The sequence below is a fragment of the Dendrobates tinctorius genome, unplaced genomic scaffold (assembly GCF_039654945.1).
Source record: "Dendrobates tinctorius isolate UK_male_01 unplaced genomic scaffold, ASM3965494v1 ptg000143l, whole genome shotgun sequence".
In the NCBI taxonomy this organism is placed as follows: Eukaryota; Metazoa; Chordata; class Amphibia; order Anura; family Dendrobatidae; genus Dendrobates; species Dendrobates tinctorius.
Genome location: NW_027361810.1, coordinates 23,577,625 through 23,597,889, shown reverse-complemented (window position 1 = coordinate 23,597,889; position 20,265 = coordinate 23,577,625). Strand labels below are relative to the sequence as shown.

Genomic DNA, 20,265 nt, shown 5'->3' with positions numbered 1-20,265 from the left:
TTTTCAGTGGAGATACTGCAAATTACATTTCAAGGCCCAAATCTATGTAATCCAGAAATAAAAAGGTTTTCTAACCCATAAAATGTCAATTATGCCAAAGAATTCGCTATTTGCACAGAGCAATCTGTTCCAAAATAAATTTCAGCGTGTGATCGGTTAAAATCAGCACCAAGCATGAAGTCAGAGCCTAGATCTGTAGGTAACATTTCTGCAATCCAGCATTTAGGTGACCCAACAGGTGCTAAGAGAGGATACCACAGTGCAAAAAGCGGAAAAAAAAACCACAGGACAGAAACATTACAGCCTAGACATCACTTTCCCACAATCCTTTCCAATGACCATATAGTTGCACACACCAACAAAAAAGATAAGCATACAATACACACAGTGAGTATATGTATGGAAATGTATGCATTGGTTACCTGGCTCATGGGTATGGTCTAAAATTTCCAGAAACATAGTTGGAAGCCAATATATCTAGGAAGGGGTAAGCAAGATCTGCACCATCAGCTGTTTGCTGGAGGTCCGGAACATTAGGACTATTTATATGGCAGTGATGGGGTGCACTACATCACTAAGTCACTATGCTCACATGTCCAATAATCATCTCTAACAACAGATCCAGCAGCAATCCATTGGCAAAAATGTTGTGCAGACATAGCTTCTTTGCCAATCTCAAAAAAACTGATTTCAGTTAAATCAGGTTTTTTTTTTTTTGTTTGTTTTTTAAACATTGAAGTCTATAGAAAACAGATCTGTTCCAAACATCTTAGAGAACTGACCCCAGGTCTTCTGTGTATAAGGCTTGTGCTGATCTTTCGGTCTCTTCATGTGGTCTCAGGCAGACTGAATGATGCACGTTCAGGGCTCTGTGGGACGGATCTTCATCTCCGGGACTCCTCGTTCTTCTTCATGCTGAAGGTAGTCCTTAATGACATTGGCTGGATGTTTGGGGTCGTTGTCCTGCTGCAGAATAAATTTGGAGCCAGATGCCTCCTTGATGGTATTATATTATGGATAAGTACCTGCCTTTATTCCTCAGCATTGAGGACACCAAGAAATGTGTAACACTGAGGACCGTAGAAGTAGTGGTCGGCAGGGCTGTGGGGTCGGAGTCCATTTTGGTGGAGTCGGTATAAAATGGATCAACTCAGACTCCTAAAATGTATAATAAATTGGGTTCAGTTGGACAGTGCGTGATGTTCTGCAAAATGTTTTCAGTATAATTTGGGAAAATTATAAATGTCGGTTCTATTCCTGATCTAAGGATCTCGGCTTTTAGCTGAGGTGAATCTGTGCTGGACTTACATGTTCAGTAGCGAGCAGTGCTGTGGAGTCAGTAGTCAGGGAAATTGAAAAGTCAGAGACGGTTGTTTGGCTTACCGACTCCACAGCCTTGGTGACTGGCCAAGGAAACTTTATGCAGCAAATGAAAGACTTATGCCAGTGTCTTTAGAAACAGAAGATGCCCAGCAGTGCCATCAACTCAGAACTAGTATCAACCTGCGGGTCCCAGCTACAGCCATCTACCGTTCAGAGAAGTCTGGACAGAAATAGTCATCATGGAAGATTTGCTGCATCACAAGCCGTACCGACATGGAAACTAGGCAAAGTGAGTAACTAGGCACAAAAAAAAAAAAAAAAAAAAAAAATAAATAGGAACTAGGGTGCCGAAAAGTGTCAGGTGTAGTGATGAGCGAACGTGCTGGGATAAGGTGTTATCAGAGCATGCTCGTGTGCTAACCGAGTGTCTTCAGCGTGCTCAAAAAAAATGTGTCCACGCTGCTGCATGTCTTGCTGCTGCTGCTGTTAGACAGCTGCATGGACCCGAACATATTATTCAAGCATGCCCAAGATACTCGGATAGCACCCGAGCATGCTCGCTTATCACTAGTAAGGAGTTAAGAACTATCTTCCGTGTAAAGAAGAACAAGGACTCCTGGAAGTGATGATCCGGACCCCACAGAGCCCTGATCTCACATCATCCAGTCTGTCTGGGATGACATGAAGAGACAGAAGGATCCACACAAGTGACAGCCACAGAAGATCTGGTGTTTGTTCTCCAAGATGTCTGGAACAACCTCCTGCAGAGTTCCCTGAAATACTTTGTGCAAGTACAAGTGACTGCAAAAAATTGATGTTGTTTTGAAGGCGCTGGGCGGTCACCTAATAATGATATGACTTAGATTTCTCTTTTGTTCATTCACTTTGCAGTTTGTCAACTAACACTTAATTTTTGAAAGCTTCTTACTCTGACATTTTTTCTACACTTGTGTAAAACCTTTGCCATCACCCGAGTTATTATTGACCATTTTACAGTAGATGCAGCAAGACGAATCCATCATATCGTACATCACTGACAATGTCTGTACATGGCTGCAGACCAAACATCACTACCTGCAAAGAACCAATGCAAACAGACACCTGTCACCCATCAATGTACCCAAGAGACCTAGGCCAATAGTGTGCCACACACTAATGACCTGATGGGCACTCCCTAGGCATGGCCCCGTCCCCCCCCCCTCTACAAGCGCACGCGGCCCAGTCCCCCGACGCCCCCCCCCTCTCCACAAGCGCACGCGGCCCCGGCCCCCGACGCCCCCCCCCTCTCCACAAGCGCACGCGGCCCCCGACGCCCCCCCTCCTCTCCACAAGCGCACGCGGCCCCCCCCTCTCCACAAGCGCACGCGGCCCCCGACGCCCCCCTCCTCTCCACAAGCGCACGCGGCCCCCGACGCCCCCCCCTCTCCACAAGCGCACGCGGCCCCTGACGCCCCCCCCTCTCCACAAGCGCACGCGGCCCCTGACGCCCCCCCCTCTCCACAAGCGCACGCGGCCCCTGACGCCCCCCCCTCCACAAGCGCACGCGGCCCCTGACGCCCCCCCCCCTCTCCACAAGCGCACGCGGCCCCTGACGCCCCCCCCCCTCTCCACAAGCGCACGCGGCCCCTGACGCCCCCCCCCCCTCTCCACTAGCGCACGCGGCCCCTGAGGCCCCCCCCCCCTCTCCACTAGCGCACGCAGCCCCTGACGCCCCCCCCCTCTCCACAAGTGCACGCGGCCCCGGCCCCTGACGCCCCCCCTCTCCACAAGTGCACGCGGCCCCGGCCTCTGACGGCCCCCCCCTCTCCACAAGTGCACGCAGCCCCTGACGGCCCCCCCCTCTCCACAAGTGCACGCAGCCCCTGACGGCCCCCCCCTCTCCACAGCCACAACACCTGACGCCCCACTCTCCACACGCGCGCGGCCCCATTACCTGACGCCCCCTCACCCCTGGTCAGTGCCACCTGCTCACCGCCCTGTTGCCCATCTAGCTCCCTCCCCGTCCTCTCCTGTGGGTGCAGCAGCCATCACTGATCGGTCGCCAGGTGCCCTCAGCCTGACACCCCTCACCAGAGTTGCTGCCCCTCACCAGAGTTGTGCCCCCCACTCACCGGCTCCGGCAGCGATGTCTCCGGCCTCCTCAGCACACGGGCTGGTGGTGCGGCTCCTGAGGTGGGCTCCTGTCCCTCTCAGTGTGCGGCCCAGGCCCGGAGAGCGCTGCCCCCTCCCCCCCGGGTCAGCCCGACCCGCATCTAGCTGGGAGGCGGAGGGCAGCCGTCCCTCTCACACCCGCAGCCCCGGACTGAACGCGGCCGCCCTCAGCACCCCCACTCCGGCTCCCCGGACAGCTCCTGCTTCCCTGGCTCCTTATGAGAAAGATGGGAGTTTTCCAACTGCGCATGTCCGGGCCAAAGCGTAGGAGGCGGGGACCCACAGTGCACCGCGCCGAGGAGATCCCGGAAGTGACGGCATTCCGGATGTCGAACTGACTGTCTCCAGGGTAACGGGTGTAGGGGGCGGAGTCGGAACAAGTTCTTATCACGTGGTTGATGCTGAGCAGCGGGAGCGCCTGAGATCCTGTCAGGAGGTGAGCGGGTCTCTGCCCTGTGAGGACGAGGAATATTCTCTACACTGCAGTGAACCATGAGCAAAAGGAAGATCAAGGAGAAGAGCTTCGTTGTTGGAGAATGCATTTCTCAGGTAGATGTGCGCTTACAGGGGCATTGTGCAGAAAAACATGGCTGCTTTCATACAAGGCCAGCGCCACCCCTGCCCTCAGGCTGTGTGTGGTACTGCAGCTCAGTCCCATTCACATCAATTGAGCCGACCTGCAGTTTCATGGACAGGGGAGGCGCTGTACCTGAAGCAGAGCAGCCATGGTGGGGATTCTCATCACAAACAGCACCTTTAAGGGGTTAATTCCACTCTAATAAATGTTTTGTCAGATAATGTTTGTAACTACGGGCAAAAATCTTCTTCCGATCTTAAGATATTGACCCTTTTCTTTTGTTTACAGCTCGTTGCCTTGGAGACCGACCACTGCTGCTAGATAGCATAACATGTGCAGCGCTTACAAGCTCTCTTTTATTGAGGGTGTCGGGCTGACACCTTTTTATTACTAAGCCTAGGTGTCAATGACCACTGCTGACACCAAGCCCTAATCCCATTACCCTGATACCACTGCATCAGCTGGTGTTGTACCAAGAAATTCCATCACAAAACTTTTTTTTTAATTTTTTTAAATATCTTAATTTAGCTCAAAAAAGCTTCATTGCTGTACAAAACCGCGGCAAAAGTGCACCAAAAATTGCGGCAAAATGCGCGTTTTTGCCGCCAAAAGATGCAGAAACCTTGCAGACGTTTCTGCAAGAAAATACTCAAAGTGCGCACAAAAAGCCTAAAAGTCTGATCGACCAAAATCTGAAATTATTTACCCATATGTTGAACGCCGTAAAGAAAAGCAAAATAATCAGACCTCCAAAATTGATGTATTTTTTTTTCTAAAAAAAAAAACTAGTAAATTAAAACATTGCAGGTATACTAAATTGTACCAATAAAATAAAAAAAATGTTCACCCCGCCATAAAGCAAGTCCTCGTACGGCTACATCGATGGCGGGATAAAAAGTTATGGCTCTGGGAAGAATGCAAGGGGGAAAAAACTAAAATGTAAAAGCAAACATTGTCTAAGGGGGTAGAAGGGCCACAATGTTCACTTGATGTAGCTGTGTATTAAATCTTCTACCACTAAGTTCTGTGAGCCAACGATCGTTCCCACACACCACTGTGTAGCGATTGTTCTGTGACTGGTGGGTGTTGTCTACATTATATCGGCCGTATCATGTTGGCGACTCCTAAGCAAATTAACATGTAGGGGGCTCTGTCTGTCAGTCTGTAGCAGCCAGGGCTGTGGATTTGGAGTCGGAGACCATTTTGGTGGAGTCAGTGTCATGGAAATTGAGGAGTCGGAGGTTTGGCTTTCTGACTTCACAGCCCTGGTAGCAGCTGGGGGTATATTGAAGACCCTTGGGACTATCGCTGTCTATGTAGTGCTTGCCACAAGAGCGTCTTCGGCGTGCTTGCCACAAGAGCGTCTTCGGCGTGCTTGCCACAAGAGCGTCTTCGGCGTGCTTGCCACAAGAGCGTCTGCGGCGTGCTTGCCACAAGAGCGTCTGCGGCGTGCTTGCCACAAGAGCGTCTGCGGCGTGCTTGCCACAAGAGCGTCTGCGGCGTGCTTGCCACAAGAGCGTCTGCGGCGTGCTTGCCACAAGAGCGTCTGCGGCGTGCTATTCATATCCATTTTTATTAGTCCTAGCATTTATACAAGTCTTGGTCTGCAAAATAAAATACATAAAAAAAAAAAGACACAAACTTTCTAGAGTAATCTATATAATCTGGTGATGATTTGTGTTGTATCGGTTAGTTGTATAGTTTGTGTTGTAATATTTGTCCAATACACACTTTAGGTACAGGCTCATCTGCGACAGAGGCTTCTGCAGCGTGGCCGTCCTGGGAAGAGATGTGGGGTGGAGGCTCAGCACAAGTAAGTTTATCATGAAAATCAATGCGACTCCAGATCCGGGTGGCATTCTGCAGTGAAGAAAAGACATAGATGCAATTTCTTATTATCAGGTTTATGCATTTTAGCAGTGAAATGGATTGAAAAGTGATTCTTTACTGTCCTAGCAGGTCACCTTCCCACAATCCATTTAGGAAAATGTGCCCTGCTCAGTCCTGAAGTGGCAGCCACATAAGAGCTCCATGCACCTGAAACCCCCCAGTCAGGGAAAGGTCGTGTGTCTGCTGGTTCTCTGAACTCTCCATTTACAGATCAGACAGAGCATTTATGAAACGCTTTGCTCGATCATAGAGAGGACTCTGGTTGTACCGATACAGCAGCACAGTTCTGTCTTTCTCCCTCTTTCTCTTTTTTTTTTTCTATCTTTTTCTCTTTTTCTTTCTCCCTTTTTCTTCCTTTTTTTTTTTATAAACCTGGGACCACCGCCCAAGTAGTCAGCTTTGCACTTCTAAGTTTCCTTTGAGCTAATCAATCTGTTCAGAATTCAACTTACTGTATAAAAAAACCTCCCCAAAGTTTAGTTACTCCTAAAGATGCTCCAACGTTGTTATTTCTGTCCTGGAGCACCACGGGTGGGATCATTAACGTTTTTTTATTTTTTTCTTGCTTTAGATCAACGAGGGATATTTATAATAACCCCCTTTGCCACCCAGGATCTTAGCAGAAAGGCTACTTTCACACGTCCTTGTGCTGCACAATTTTTTTTTTTTTTCTCAGACAGCACACGGACTCATAGAGTTTCATTGATTCGTACATGTATTGTAAAAACTGATCTCTTTGTGGGTTCGTGTGACTCAGAGCATGTCCTGATCTCAGTTTAAATGGTGCTCTGGTATTGGATTCGCTTGGGGTAAAATAGTTAAAGTGACCTCCACTCGAAAATTAAAAATTGGCAAAATATATAATGTATAGAAACTCTGCCTGGTGTCCATCGTCCCCCCCCCCCCCCCCACTGCCTCTTCTGCTGAGACCATCGTTCCAGCCCTGCATCCAATAAAGTTTGTTTTGCAAAAAGTGAAGAGCAGAACAGGAAGATTTCCTAATCATCCTGAGTGCAGTTTCACCTGTAATATTATTTTTCTTGGGTCATCTCTCAACTATGTGAAGGAAAAAACCCCCTTCTCCTTGTGCGAAGGACGCGTTCTCATGTGCCGCACAGGACTCTTCAACCTCATCGTGTCTTTGTTGTGAGCTCCCGCATGAGTCAAGCGGCGGCTCAGCTGTCAGAAGTCAGACAGAAGCCTCTTCTCTGATGACTGCCGCTGCTCGTCTTCTTCTCTTTACTCGGTGCTATTTCCAGACTGAGCCGCTCGTCCTTTGTTATTATAATTTCAGGCACTTGGTTGAGCTTCTGAAGAGAACAGTGATTCATGGGGAGAGTAACTCTGCGCTGATCATCGGTCCCAGGGGATCGGGCAAGAGTATGGTAAGATTACTTCTCTTCTCTGCTGCCGGGCCGCTGCTCGTGTGTCTGCATTCATATGTTATAATGGGTATATATAATGCTTGTGGCTGCTGCATACCCCCCAACCTAAGCTGTGCCTTTTCTTTTTTTCTCCTCTACGCACTCATCTATATTATTAGATCACCCCCCACAAATACTGATACCCCATTCTGATGAAACATAACAAAGCTTGTCTGCATCCCATGAAAAACTATAATAAACGTCATACAGTTGCAGTCAAATTTATTTAAATCCCATTGGCCTATTAGGTTTTTTAACAAAACTTGCAAACTTTCTGCTGCTTGAAATAAAAAAAAAAAAAAAAAATTTGAACGGCTCAAGACAACAAATATCACAAGTGGTTTTTCAAAATTCAGCACAAAATACCACTTTTACAGACTTTTGCAGTCTCTGAATTATTCACATCTTCATGATGGGAGTCATCAATAGTCAGTAGAGCCCCTCTGGCTGTTATGACCTGCTGCGATAATTGTGCATAGCCGGATACCAGCTTCTCGCAGCGTTACTGAGGAATCTCAGCATACTCCTCATGTGCAATGGCCTCCAGGTCACTAATAGTCTTGATTCAACTGGTTCTTCAAATCCCAGTGAAGATTTTCCATGAGGTTCAAGTCAGGCGACTGATGGCCACTGCAGAATCTTCCAGCAATTTCTTCAAAAACCAAACCTTGGTGGACTTTGAGGTATGTTTGGAATCATTGTCTTGTAAAAGATTCAATGGCACCTAGGCTTCAGCTTCCTCACAGAATGCATGAGGTTTTCTCCTAGGATTTCATGATACTTAATTAAATCTCATTTGCACTCCACACTCTGCAGGTTTCCTGTGCCAGAGAAAACAAAGCCACCCCAGAATGTTGCCAAGACACCACCATGCTTTGCTATAGGCATCACCAAGCCACCACTGTGCTTCATTGTGGGCATTACCAAGCCACCACCGTGCTTTACTGTAGGCATCACCAAGCCTCCGCCGTGTTTCTCGGTAGGCATGGTGTTCACGCTTCCACCTCCAGATATACCGCTGATCCACAAGCACAAAAAGTTCTTGTTTTGTTTCATAGTTCCACAGAACAGAATCAGAAAATATCTGTCTTATTTATATGGTTTGAACATATTGGAGCCGACTTATCTTGTGATTTTTGGGTCAGTAGAGGTGACGTCTTGTCATCTGGGAATGGAGACTTCGCTTTTAGCATTTGCTTTCCTCAATATCTAAAAGCCTGTTATCCAGCATGGTGCACTACATGTAATAGTGTACCGTTACTGAAGCCTTTTTTGTGTGCATTCAGAAAACTCAGCTTCCATCTACCTCCTGGATGATAGGTCAGTGAATGGATGGTTCACATGTAGCCAAGAACATGGTGTTTGTATGTTCTCTCCACTTTCCTTCCCACACGCTGAAGACTTGCTGAAAACTTAGATTGAGCCCCATTAGGGATAGTAAGTGATGACATGTCTGTACACCGCTGCGGATCATGTTGGCGCTATATAAGCTACATATGTTCATAAATTATCACGTCTTGTGTGATGTCTTTCAGCTCTTACACGACGCCCTAGAAGAAATATTTGCAGTTAAAGAAATAAAGGAAAATGCTCTGCAGGTCCAGTTGAATGGTAAATGACTGGATCCACTCTCCTTCATGCTGCTCTGCTCAGCCCTACTACCTTATACATGTGTATGTCCTGTAGTAGTAATAATTAGTGGAGTTTATTTATTGCAACTTGTTGTTGTTTTTTTTATATATTTATTAATTTTTTATTTTTTAGGGCTTTTACAGATTAACGACAAGATTGCTTTGAAGGAAATTACCAGACAGTTAAACCTGGAGAATGTAGTTGGAGACAGAGTATTTGTGAGTACTTTCTGTGTCCTGGCGGCTGCTCACTTTTGGTCTTGACGCAGCAAGTGGCTTTTATTTGCAGGCACTCTCCTCAGTGTTTAAAGGATTATGACCCATTTTATGGTTCGTTATTCTATGGATCTGTAATGCAACACATACAAATCTATGGGCTCCATGCTGTACCTTTGTAGTCCTAAGATTTTAGATAAAGGTTAGATGATAGTTTGGCCGACAGCTATCTCACCCGACTCTCCCATATAAAGGAGCACTCTGTGAGAGAGTTGCTGGCAGACACCTCTCCTGGTGGCTTATCAATGGGATCGACAGACTGAAATATGATATTTAACTCTCCCGACAATCCTCCGGGCCACCATACATATTAGATTGTCGACCAAACCCATCGATACTAGTGGGTCCATCCGATGTTTGACTAATGTTATTGGGGTGCTTAATCCACTGGCAAGCCGCTGTCAGATATGTGTATCTGCCTGGAGAAAAGCATTGGTTGCTTTAGTTGTTATTGCCTGGTGAGGGAGAGTTGGGAGGATCCCTATACACGTCGTGTGGTTGGGTGGTCCTGCAAAAATTTGGTAAGTTCATTGACTATAATCTAATGATTATGGGAGTTTAAAGGGATTATCAAGTTACTAGATATTAATGATAGGTCATCGATATCAGATCAGGGGGGGTCCGACTTTTGACACCACCACCGATCACCTGGTCCTAGCTCCAGCCTGAAGACAACACATAGAACAGAGGTACACTGGGCAGCTGCCAGATGCTCTCATCTGCGGAACAGACAACGCCTCCTTCCGGAAGGTTATGGCATGATTTATTTCAGATTAGCAATGCTTGCAGGAAGGAATAAAGACAGGGGACCAGAGTAAGTTAAACTGCAGTCATTATGGGCAGTATTTGGCGTGCAACATCTGAATGCAGTCTTAAACCTGCAACGTGCAAGTACACTGGCGCATGATTAAAGCCAGTGACCAGTGAGCACCATAATGGACATCTTTCTCTTTTTTTTTTTATGTCCGTCTCTATCATAGCCACTGTGATAAGTGTCCTGCTTTGTCTTCAGAGGACTTGTTCTGTCCTGCATTACACTGAAGACCTCTGATTGTACTGGGCAATTATAGCGCTATACCTGGCCATGTATACGTTAATTACATGTTGTCACTATTCACAAGCTCAGTTTTGTGTAGGTGATAAGTTGTTCCTGGCAGGCCCGTGGTGCTCAGCGCTGCCGTGGGCTCACACTGAAGCTTGTTCTATTTCTTCGCTGTAGATTATCGCTGTTGCATAACTCTTATGTGCTTTATTCCCGGCAGGGCAGCATTTCAGAAAATCTTTTTTTTCTACTTGAAGCATTAAAAACAGGTAAATGAGCATAATATATAACATCTGCTTAATACCCACAACAATTATATGATAATTTGTTTGTTTTTTTATTCCTATTTTCACCCTCAGGGCTGTGTCAATATAATGTCTAAAAAAAAAATAGATTTGCAAATTCCATCTTCAGAGAGTAAGAGGCCTTGAACTCTATTCCCACATACAGACATCCTTGGATTTCAGTCCGATTACAGACCAAAATGCACATATTCGCTGCTGGTCTCCTGTCCTGAGCGTGACAACATCATAGAAAAATAGAAACCTATCATGCTGCAGCCTAAGACCTGCGGGGAGTCTATAATTGTAAAGAGATCCATGAACGTTTGCTTGAGCCCTTAAAGTCAATATCCGACTCTAGGATGAACCTTGCCTCATGACTTGAGATAAGAAACCAAACTAGACACACTATTTTCAAACTTGTGTTTCGGAGTGTTTGTTCCTCATCAGTGCAAAGCAGGAGATCTGATTTGGCTGGTGCAAAAGGCCTCTGGTGAAGGTCTAAGGTGAAACTTTTCTCCTTGCTTTGTTGCTGTATTTGAACCTATCCTGTTTTGTTTCCAGGTGACCGCACAAGCAGCTGCCCGGTGTTATTCATATTGGATGAGTTTGACCTGTTTGCCCATCATAAGAACCAGACGCTGCTGTATAACCTCTTTGACATAGCACAATCAGCTCAGGCCCCTGTGGCTGTCATTGGGCTCACTTGTCGACTGGTAAGTGTGCACCTCATCCGTTCTGTTGTGATTTTACTGTTTAACTAGAAAATATCTGCCCGAATATCCACCAGTAATAATTTTACTTCTATAGCGCCAACATATTAGTTTATTGATCAAATGATGATCAGACCTTACAGAATAACACATAATTCAACAATTCACAAGAAGAGTGAGGCCCCTTTTCGCAAGAGCCTACAATTTATAAGCAAATAGGGGAGGCACAAAAGGTAAAAAAGCGCTTGTAGTGTACCGTCCAGCCATAAATAGAGGTAGTCCTAAAATGCTGCATGGATCGGTCACCAACCCTTATCAGTGGGAGCCGCTCCCGAGAGCCTCAGCAAAAGGTGGATTTTGCCAAAGGAAGACATTGAGTGCCAACTGATGGTTAGGAGAGTTGTCGATCAGACATGTCCGATTTCGGACTGCTGATCGCGTGGTTCTCCCAGCGGTAAGCCGGCGGCTTTCTCATTAAGAACACGAGCGCTTGGCTGAACAATCACTTCTGTGTATGACTGTCTCGGCTGAGATGGCTGTCAGCTGAATGATCCGCCAGCAGCCATTTGTATGGCTGATTTCTTTTATTCTAGTAGCCCATGGATGTAATAATGGGCTGGCTGATCTCTTGCAGGATGTCCTGGAGCTTCTGGAGAAGAGGGTGAAATCTCGCTTCTCCCACAGACAGATTCATCTACTGAACTCCTTCGGTTTCTCAGACTACCAGGAAGTTTTTGAAGATCTTCTCTCTCTGGCTCCCGGATTTCCAGAAACGCAATTTGCAGAGCAATGGAATTCAAATCTTCAGGTAAAAAGACTAAGGATGTGTCAACATGTTGCGCTTTTGCTGCGTTTTTTTAATGCAAATTTTAAGCTGTGTTTTACAGTATCGGCAAAAGCTATGAAGTTTAGGAAATGTCTTGCACACTTTTTATTTCTCACTGAATTGAAAAACTTCTGTAGCATGTTAATTTTTCACCCACAGGCTTTGTCCAGACGTTGCCTTTTTTCTGCCTTTTTTGCAGGCAAAACCTGCTTTTTTGGCAGTAAAGAAGCAGCTTACAAAAAATAGGTTTTGCTGTGTTTTTGTTATCTCTTGTGCATACTGATAAAGTTTAGTGGCCCCCAAAAAATCACGATGCAACTTCTTAAAATTTTTGCATTAAAAACGCACCAAAACCTAATACTGGTGGTTCTTGCTGTGTTTTTGCCGTTATCCATCACTTTTTGGGTGAAAAAAATGCTGAAAGAATTGACATGCTGCAGTTTGCAAAAACCTATCCTTAGGATAAATCATCAATATTAGAGCAGCGGGGGTCCGACAGAGTTTGAATAGCACAACTCTGTACATTGTGTAGCGGCCGCTTTCAGGGACCACAGCTCTGCTTCCATTGAAGTGAATGTGAGATGAGTACCAGTACCCGAGTACATCCACTGCACAATATCTGGTCCTATGCTGTCTGGCTCCTGTGTACTGTATACAGCTGGTGACCACGAGACCTATCAACAGATGACTTGTGGGGGGTACAAAATGTCCAACCCCTACGGAACTGACAGGGATGACCGAAGTCCTGGACAACCGCTTCAACGTGGCAGTTTACTATGCCATTTATTAGACGAGCACATTTTGTAAACCTGACATATACAAAGTAAGGAAGGACACACCTGTAATATGTGAATGTCGTGCTCTTGTATAGATCACGTGAACCCGACAAAACCTTCCCCCTGGGACCTGTGTAATCTGTCGCAGGTCCTTCTTCATTGACTGTGTCCATCGTCCACTTGATTGCTGCAGCCATTCGCTTGCCTCAAAGTTGATGTTTACATGTGTGGCACAAGACTACGTGAATGACAAGACGTTATGTGCGACACCCCAATCAATACATCGATAGTCAGAGTGCCCAATTTCCAAGAAGCGTAGTGGAGGAACGGCATAATACTGCAGAATTTTTATTTCATGGGTACTTACTAAAACTGACATCAGAGCTGACAACTGACTCCATACCTATTATTCTCTAATGAAAAGTTCTGTGTATATTTTGTGTTTAAATGTTTTGCTATTTCAAGATCCCTGCTTGCTGTATACATAAAATGTAAAAACCCGCATACACCCGATACCCGTCACAATTGCCTCCAGTCTAGACAATAGTCCGTGAGCTACGGTAAATCATCAGCTGCACAAAAACTGAAAGCTCCTGTGCCTGGTGTCTGACCGTCTACACTGTTTACATTGTAACTACCTTCCATTATCCTGGATCCATTCCCACTGTCAAGAGCTCTGCTTGCTGTCATTCAGTCCTGCTCATGTACTGGTCACATAGCTCTGATAACTGTGCAGCTACTAGCCGAACATCTGCGTCCTGTAATGAAACGCAACAATTGGTGTCCGTGGGGATAGATTATAAAAGTTTCAGCAAGCAGAGATCATGAAAACTGCAATGAACTGAAACCAAGTATATAGGAAAACTATGCAAATTTCCGGTAAACAAATGATAATGTGTCCTCCCCTGTAAACCATTGTGACTTGTCTCTGCATGCTGCACAGAACTGATGTGTGAGCCTGTCTTTGTATAAGTGGTGAGTATGGAATGCTTCTTATTTTTTAATCACATCTTCTATGATTTGCTAAAAAGTTTGTTTTTATCTTAAAAGTTAAACAAGTTATCCAACTTTCGAAAAAAAAAAAAATGAGATAGAGAGAGAGAGATATATATATATATATATATATATATATATATATACATACACACACAAACACATACAGCCCTTGTGTTCCGGTTGCCATGTTGAGTGGTCACATCACTGACATTACCGCTCGGCGCTGCATCCAGATGTAGCAGAGTCGGGCAGCGTCGTGGGATGGATTTACGACAGACCCATTTAGATTATTTTAATTGATAAGGTAATAAATGGGTAAAAAAGGGTTGGGGGGGGAGAGTACTTTGTACAAATAAAGGACTTTTTTGTCTGTGTGTATTTATTGCTTTTCTTTACGGGGTTAGTCTCCATTACTAAACCCTGGGCTTGATGTCAGCGGACACTATACAGGCATCAACCCCAAAACCATTACCCTGCTTAGCCCTGTTTCACACATCCGTTTTTTTGTGTCCGCCAAACGGATCCGTTTTCTGCTGCTAACGGATCCGTTTGGATCCGTTTTTTTGACGGATCCGTGGTAGCCGCTAATGCAAATCTATGGGGGAAAAAAACGGATCCGCCAAAAACATGGCGGATCCGTTTTTTGACGGATTTAAAAAAACGGAAGTGTGATCCAGGCCTTACCAAAGTACCAGAGCAAGTGGGGAGAGCCAATGCTAAGTGCCAGAATTGGTACATTTAATGGTTGTGCCATTTCTGGGGCAGCCGAAGGCTGGTGTTATTAGTCTGGGAGGGGGCCAATATCCATGGTCCTTTTCCAGCCTATTTAATATAAGTCTGCTTAGCCTTTGCTGGTTATTAAAAATAGGGTGGGACCCCATTTAATGTTTTCTTTTTTATTTTATTTTTTTGGGAGGGGGGGCATTTTTTTTTATAAAGGCTACGTAGACAGTTGTGAACTGTTATTAAAAATAGAAATAAAATATTAATATCCAGCTAAGGGAAAGGAGACAGATGCGGGCTTATAGTACTAGGCTTGGAATGCCCATGGTTATTGGCCATGCCCAACCTACAAATATCAGCCTGCAGCTGCCCCAGAAGTAGTATCATTAATAATGCACCAGTTCTGGCGCTTAGGGTACCGTTACACTTAGCGATGCACCAGCAATCCCGACTAGCGATATGACGCGGTCAGGATCGCTGGTGCATCGCTAAGTAGTCGCTAGTGAGCTGCCACACAGGCAGATCTCACAGCGACATCGCTGGGGACGGGGATCGCTACTTACCTGTCAGACTCGGCGATCCTGACGTCCTCCCGCCCGCGTCCACACGTCGCTCGTCGGCGCCACAGGAAGCCCCAGCAGGAAGTGGCCGACGAGGAATGGTCCAGGAGCTTCTCGCGCGATCAGCGATAACCAGCGGGGGAGCCGGTCGGAGGTAAGTATCACATGCAGCAATATCGCTAGCAATATCGCTGCAACGTCCCAAAATCGGTGACCTTACAGCAATATTGCTAGCGATATCACAGTGTGTAACGGGGGCTTTAGCCTCAGCTCTTCCCAATTTGCCCTGGTGTGGTGGCAATCGAGGTAATTGTTTTTGAGGTTAGTAACGGAGAGGTGTCAGTCAGAACCCCCCATTGCTAATCCAGTCAGTGACCGCTGCCAGTCTCTCGCTGTACTACTGGCATCACTGTTCCCATCAGTCAGTCGCAGTCCTAATATCCTTTCACTGCTGAGCCCGCTGCTTGTAGACAGACCGGGAGCAATACCAGAGCATCAGCACTGGATTTGCAATTGAAAATGATGCGTGTATTGTGTGTGTGTTTTTTATTTATTATTATTATGTGTGTATATATATCTTGCAGAATTTTTTTTTTGTTCTTTTTCTGATCCTATCTTCTGTTCCTCAGACTCTGCTGGAAAACAAGACAGTGGAAGATGTTCTTCTGAAGCAGTTTAACGCGTCTAAGGATATACGATCCCTGCAGATGCTATTGGTCAGTACCTTTTTGATTTTACCGTGTTATCAGAGCATGCTCGGTTGCAACATCAGCGTGCTCAAAAAATATATTTGAGTCCCCGTGGCTGCATGTCTCGCTGCTGTTAACAAGCAATCCCTGCACATGTTGTGGCTGTCAAGCAGCCATGAAACATGCAGCCACGGAGACTCGACCATATTATTCAAGCACGCCGAAGACACTTGGCTAGCTCAAGAGCATGCTCGGATAACACGTTTGCTCATTGCTACTCATGAAATCAGCAAGGACCCTCTAATAAGTCAGTGAGGTCCACCTAGCACTGTGCCACAAAAACCACACTGTGGGTGAACAGTCCCCAGCCTTCATGTCTTAGTAGCGATGGCCTCCGTAAGTCAGAAGTGTGTCCCTAAGGCCGGATTCACACACACGACATTCATCGTCTGAGCATGGACCGGCCTTGAACGTATGTGAGGTGGTTGCGATCAGGTCAGGAGCTGCAGGTGGCCCGATGTGTATGGCCGGTCTTGGGGTTGGTGTGCAGTATAGGCATGTAACGCACCTCCCCAAATGACTGATCCTGACTTGAAAGTTGATTCAAAATTGGCCTCTGGTATCAGAGCTGCGGTGACTCATTTATCAGATTTTTTTTTTTCAACACTTTTCCAAACTTTCTGATGAAGAGAAATGGTGAAGCCTAAAAATGTGATAAATCGATGATTTTTTTCCCCAGTGGGTCGCCGTGCAGATCTCTGCATTCGGGCAGCTGTTATAAGCGATTTGTGTCTTGTACGTACGCTCATCGTATGTGATCTGCCTTGCAGCTTTTGGCCCTGTGTCGAGTTAATGTGTCTCATCCTCACCTGAACGCTGCCGACTTTGTGGAAGCTTATAGACTCCGCAGCATGGACTCCAAAGCCAACATCCTGCACGGTGAGTCCCATCAGGTCCGATAAACACCAGTACTGAGAAAGGTCACTGACGCTCTCTGCTGGTGCTGTCAGGAACTGCATGCAGGATTACTTCCATTTAGAAATGTAATCATTTTGGAAATTAAGCAGACGTCCTCTGTCCTCAGGCCTCTCTGTTCTGGAAATGTGTCTGGTGATCGCCATGAAACACCTGCAAGATATTTATAGTGGGGAGCCCTTCAATTTCCAGATGGTTCACAATGGTAAGATCTGTGATTACCTCCAGTCTAATGGTAGGATCTGTGATTACCTCCAGTCTAATGGTAGGATCTGTGATTACCTCCAGTCTTTCGTCCTACTCATTCACCAGATTTTTTTTTTTTGGTCCGCTGTTTTGCTTTTAGCCCCTTCCTATATCCTTATGTCTTGTTACATCATGGCTTTAGGTAATTGAGGCACCTTTATGTTCTGTTGTTTCCAAAGTGCTGTTGTGCCATCACGATCACCTGCAGGCGGACCGCCGTAATAAACCGCTTCACTTTAGGGGGCGCTGCTGGTAGGATCGTACTTTCCGTTCCTGGCAATTAACCTTTTCACTGCCAATATCAAGGTCGAGTGCATCACTGTGCGATTATGCTGGGTTTTTTTTTAAACCCAGGTGTTTTTTTTTCCTTTGAGCCACAGCATGAAGTGAGTTCAGCAAGAAGAACTTTACAATTTCTATTTCTTCTGAATCCACTTTGGAGCATGACAACCCCCTACCACCCATCCAAAAAAACCCCAGCATATTTTGTTAAAAAATGTAGGGAAACCACCTGCAGGGGTTAAAAAGAAATTTGTTAAAATTCTGGAACAAAAATTTGTCCAGTACACAATGTTTAATCCCTAGATGTGGACAATTTTTTTTTTTTTTTTTTCCTCCACTTGTAAGAGCCATAGATCTTGTTTCCGTGTAACATAGGAGGTGTACGGGGGGCTTGTTTATTTTGCGGGACAAGTTGTAGTTTTGATACCAATGATTTTGCCTTCTAATATACTCAAAAATGGAGTTTGGAATAAAAAAAATTACAGATGGCGTGGAATTTAACAAAAATATTTTTTGCTATTTATGTTTTTCTTTTCTTTTTAGTAGGAACTTGATATAAACTTTTTAGATTTTTCTACATGAAAAAGGGACTCCCATCCTCTCTTCCAGGTTCTAACCTCTTAAATGTTGCTGTCACGATTGACAATGACATCTAAGAGGTAGAATCTGCTCGGATGGCAGCAGTTACTCCGGAGCCCACCCATAATGCAGATTGGTCTCGTGACGTTGTTTGTAGCGTAATCTGCGGCTGTTGATTGGATTCAGCGCTCACACGATATAATGAAGGTTCACAACACTTGGAGCCGAGAATCTTTTTTTTTTTTTTTTTTTTTTTGCTCTTCGGGGCACATTCGGGTCATTGAAAAGGGATTGTTCGCTAGAGGTCAACCCTTCTAGGCTCCTGTTCCTGTCAATTCATTTTGGTTTTTTTCCCAGAATTTCAGAAATTTGTTCAAAGAAAATCTCATTCTGTCTACAATTTTGAAACCCCCGTCGTCCTGAAGGTGAGCACTTTTAATCCTTTGTAGCATTAGTAATTACATTTTCCCATTTCATTAGTGGCAGCTTTTAGTGTCTGCTCATACTGAACACAACGCCCTCTGCTGGACACAGTACAAACTGTCTCACTCCTCTGCAAATTCGTCATTTAATATTCTAGATCCAAGCCCCCCACTCCGATCGCTTTGTACTCCAGGCTGCAGTAACCCAGTGTTGCTAAGAGGGCTCCTGATTTCTCACTATTTATGCTTTCTTGCTTGTGATTATTGAGAGGGAATGGACCATCAGGATGGCTCTGATCACGTCAACTTATAAAAACCTAACATTGACCTGAAATGCCGATGGGATGATGCCCACCACACAATTAGGGTATGTACACATGTTACGGATTCGTGTACGGAATTTGCTGCCCAGAATCTGCTTTTTTTTGGCAGAATCCACGCATTTTTCCTGTGGATTTAGCCTGCGTTTTTACACCTGCGGATTCCTATAATGGAATGGGTGTAAAAACGCTGCGGAATCCGCACAAAGAATTGACATGCTGCGGAAAATAAACCGCTGAGTTACCACGCGGATTTATCCGCAGCATGTGCACAGTGGTTTTTATTTCCCATAGATTAACAACAGCAAATCCGCAACGTGCGCACATACCCTTACCTCTGAAGTTGTGCCAGCCATTTAGCATCACCCACTGTACTGTCATATACTTGCATTTAGCAGCCGCCACAACTGAGGCCATTTATCCTCAGCGCTGGGTAACAGTAATCTATCAGCTCTGGTGGAGGGGCACACATACACTTACAGGACAGCGCCGCTTTATTAATCTCTATATTTTCAGGCTTTTGAACATCTCTATCAGTTGGAGCTGATTAAACCAATGGAAGGTCTGTCCGTCCGCACGCAGAAGGAATATAGACTGATGAAGTTACTTCTAGATAACAGCCAAATATCAGAAGCCCTTCAGAAATACCCCAATTGTCCCACAGACGTAAGGCAGTGGGCAATGTCCTCTCTGAGTTAAATGTCTTTATTTTTTTCATATGTATAAAATGGTATATGAACGGCTATGTCTCTGCTTCTTAGATTTTTGTTTTTACTAAGTAAAGCTTCTACTTGCCTACTTTTTAGGCTATGTGCACACGCTGTGAATTGGTCTGCGGATTTTGTCGTTTATCTGCGGACTAGCCTGCGGTTTTGCCCTGCGGTTTATCATCTATAATGGAGGAGATGGCAAACCGCAGCGGAATCCGCAGAAAAGAATGACATGTCAATTCTTTCTGCGGATTGGAAACCGTAGCAAAAACCGCACGGAAAATTCCGCACCGTCTGCACTGCGGTTTCCATAGGATATAATGGTACTGTACAACGCAGCTAATTCCGCAGTGTGTGCACACACCCTTAGCGTTGCAGAAGAAGAAGGTCAATCCTTCCTTGACTTGTTCAGTTTTTAGCGTCTATTTTACATGTACACCAGAATGAAATCGGCCACTGATCTCAGTTTCATAATCGCCTCTGCTCTTCCGTACCACATAAGAAGGTATATTGTTGCAGGCCGTCCCCAAGTTCTGTATGCCTTTTCATAACTCTAATTTGTTGGTAACTTAGAACAAGCCTGACAAAAAAAATACTTCATCGGTGACCTCTACAGCCGCCTCGCTGCTCTCAGTCTGATCCTTTTCTTAACGCCGTAGTGCACAACATCGCCGGCCTTTTCGTGATAGGCCAGTACCGTGTCCAGGCCTCGGATGTGACCATCACAGGGCAAAGCAGGTATTTTAGTTCTGGTTAAAAGAATTAATTTATTCATATCAAATTTAAAAGAAAACTCAATATCATCTAGCGACAAGATCCATCAAACTGCCGGTCCTAATACAGGATAGAAGGT

At 45.4% G+C, this 20,265-nt stretch overlaps 2 protein-coding genes across 3 annotated transcripts in view; one reads left to right on the top strand and one right to left on the bottom strand.

Moving 5' to 3' along the window:
* The window catches only part of MBD5 (methyl-CpG binding domain protein 5), a 31,294-nt gene extending 27,629 nt beyond the window's left edge, over nucleotides 1-3,665 (bottom strand). The window contains exon 1 of the mRNA XM_073545585.1: nucleotides 3,435-3,665. The gene's annotated coding sequence lies outside the window, so the exon portion shown is untranslated. The remainder of the gene's footprint in view (nucleotides 1-3,434) is intronic.
* A 168-nt stretch (nucleotides 3,666-3,833) lies between these two features.
* ORC4 (origin recognition complex subunit 4) lies at nucleotides 3,834-19,447 on the top strand. Of its 2 annotated transcripts, XM_073545586.1 has the most exons (13): nucleotides 3,834-4,023; nucleotides 5,788-5,864; nucleotides 7,236-7,326; nucleotides 8,901-8,976; nucleotides 9,130-9,215; nucleotides 10,535-10,583; nucleotides 11,160-11,311; nucleotides 11,943-12,116; nucleotides 15,819-15,905; nucleotides 16,709-16,817; nucleotides 16,963-17,058; nucleotides 18,318-18,385; nucleotides 19,219-19,447. In XM_073545586.1, the coding sequence occupies exons 1-13, from the start codon at nucleotides 3,967-3,969 to the stop codon at nucleotides 19,399-19,401; spliced, it is 1,305 nt and encodes a 434-aa protein (XP_073401687.1). In that variant the 5' UTR covers nucleotides 3,834-3,966; the 3' UTR covers nucleotides 19,402-19,447. The 2 variants fall into 2 exon arrangements, with proteins under 2 accessions (XP_073401687.1, XP_073401688.1); XM_073545587.1 differs by lacking the exons at nucleotides 3,834-4,023; nucleotides 5,788-5,864; nucleotides 7,236-7,326 and having other exon boundaries at nucleotides 8,906-9,038.
* The last annotated feature ends 818 nt before the right edge of the window (nucleotides 19,448-20,265 follow it).

Excerpts from the sequence above, each read along its gene's own strand:
- ORC4 (XM_073545586.1), top strand. The coding sequence starts at position 3,967 with ATGAGCAAAAGGAAGATCAAGGAGAAGAGCTTCGTTGTTGGAGAATGC. Across the intron at positions 8,977-9,129 it reads TCTGCAGGTCCAGTTGAATG|GGCTTTTACAGATTAACGAC; the intron begins GTAAATGACTGG and ends TTTATTTTTTAG. Across the intron at positions 16,818-16,962 it reads CAAAGCCAACATCCTGCACG|GCCTCTCTGTTCTGGAAATG; the intron begins GTGAGTCCCATC and ends CTCTGTCCTCAG.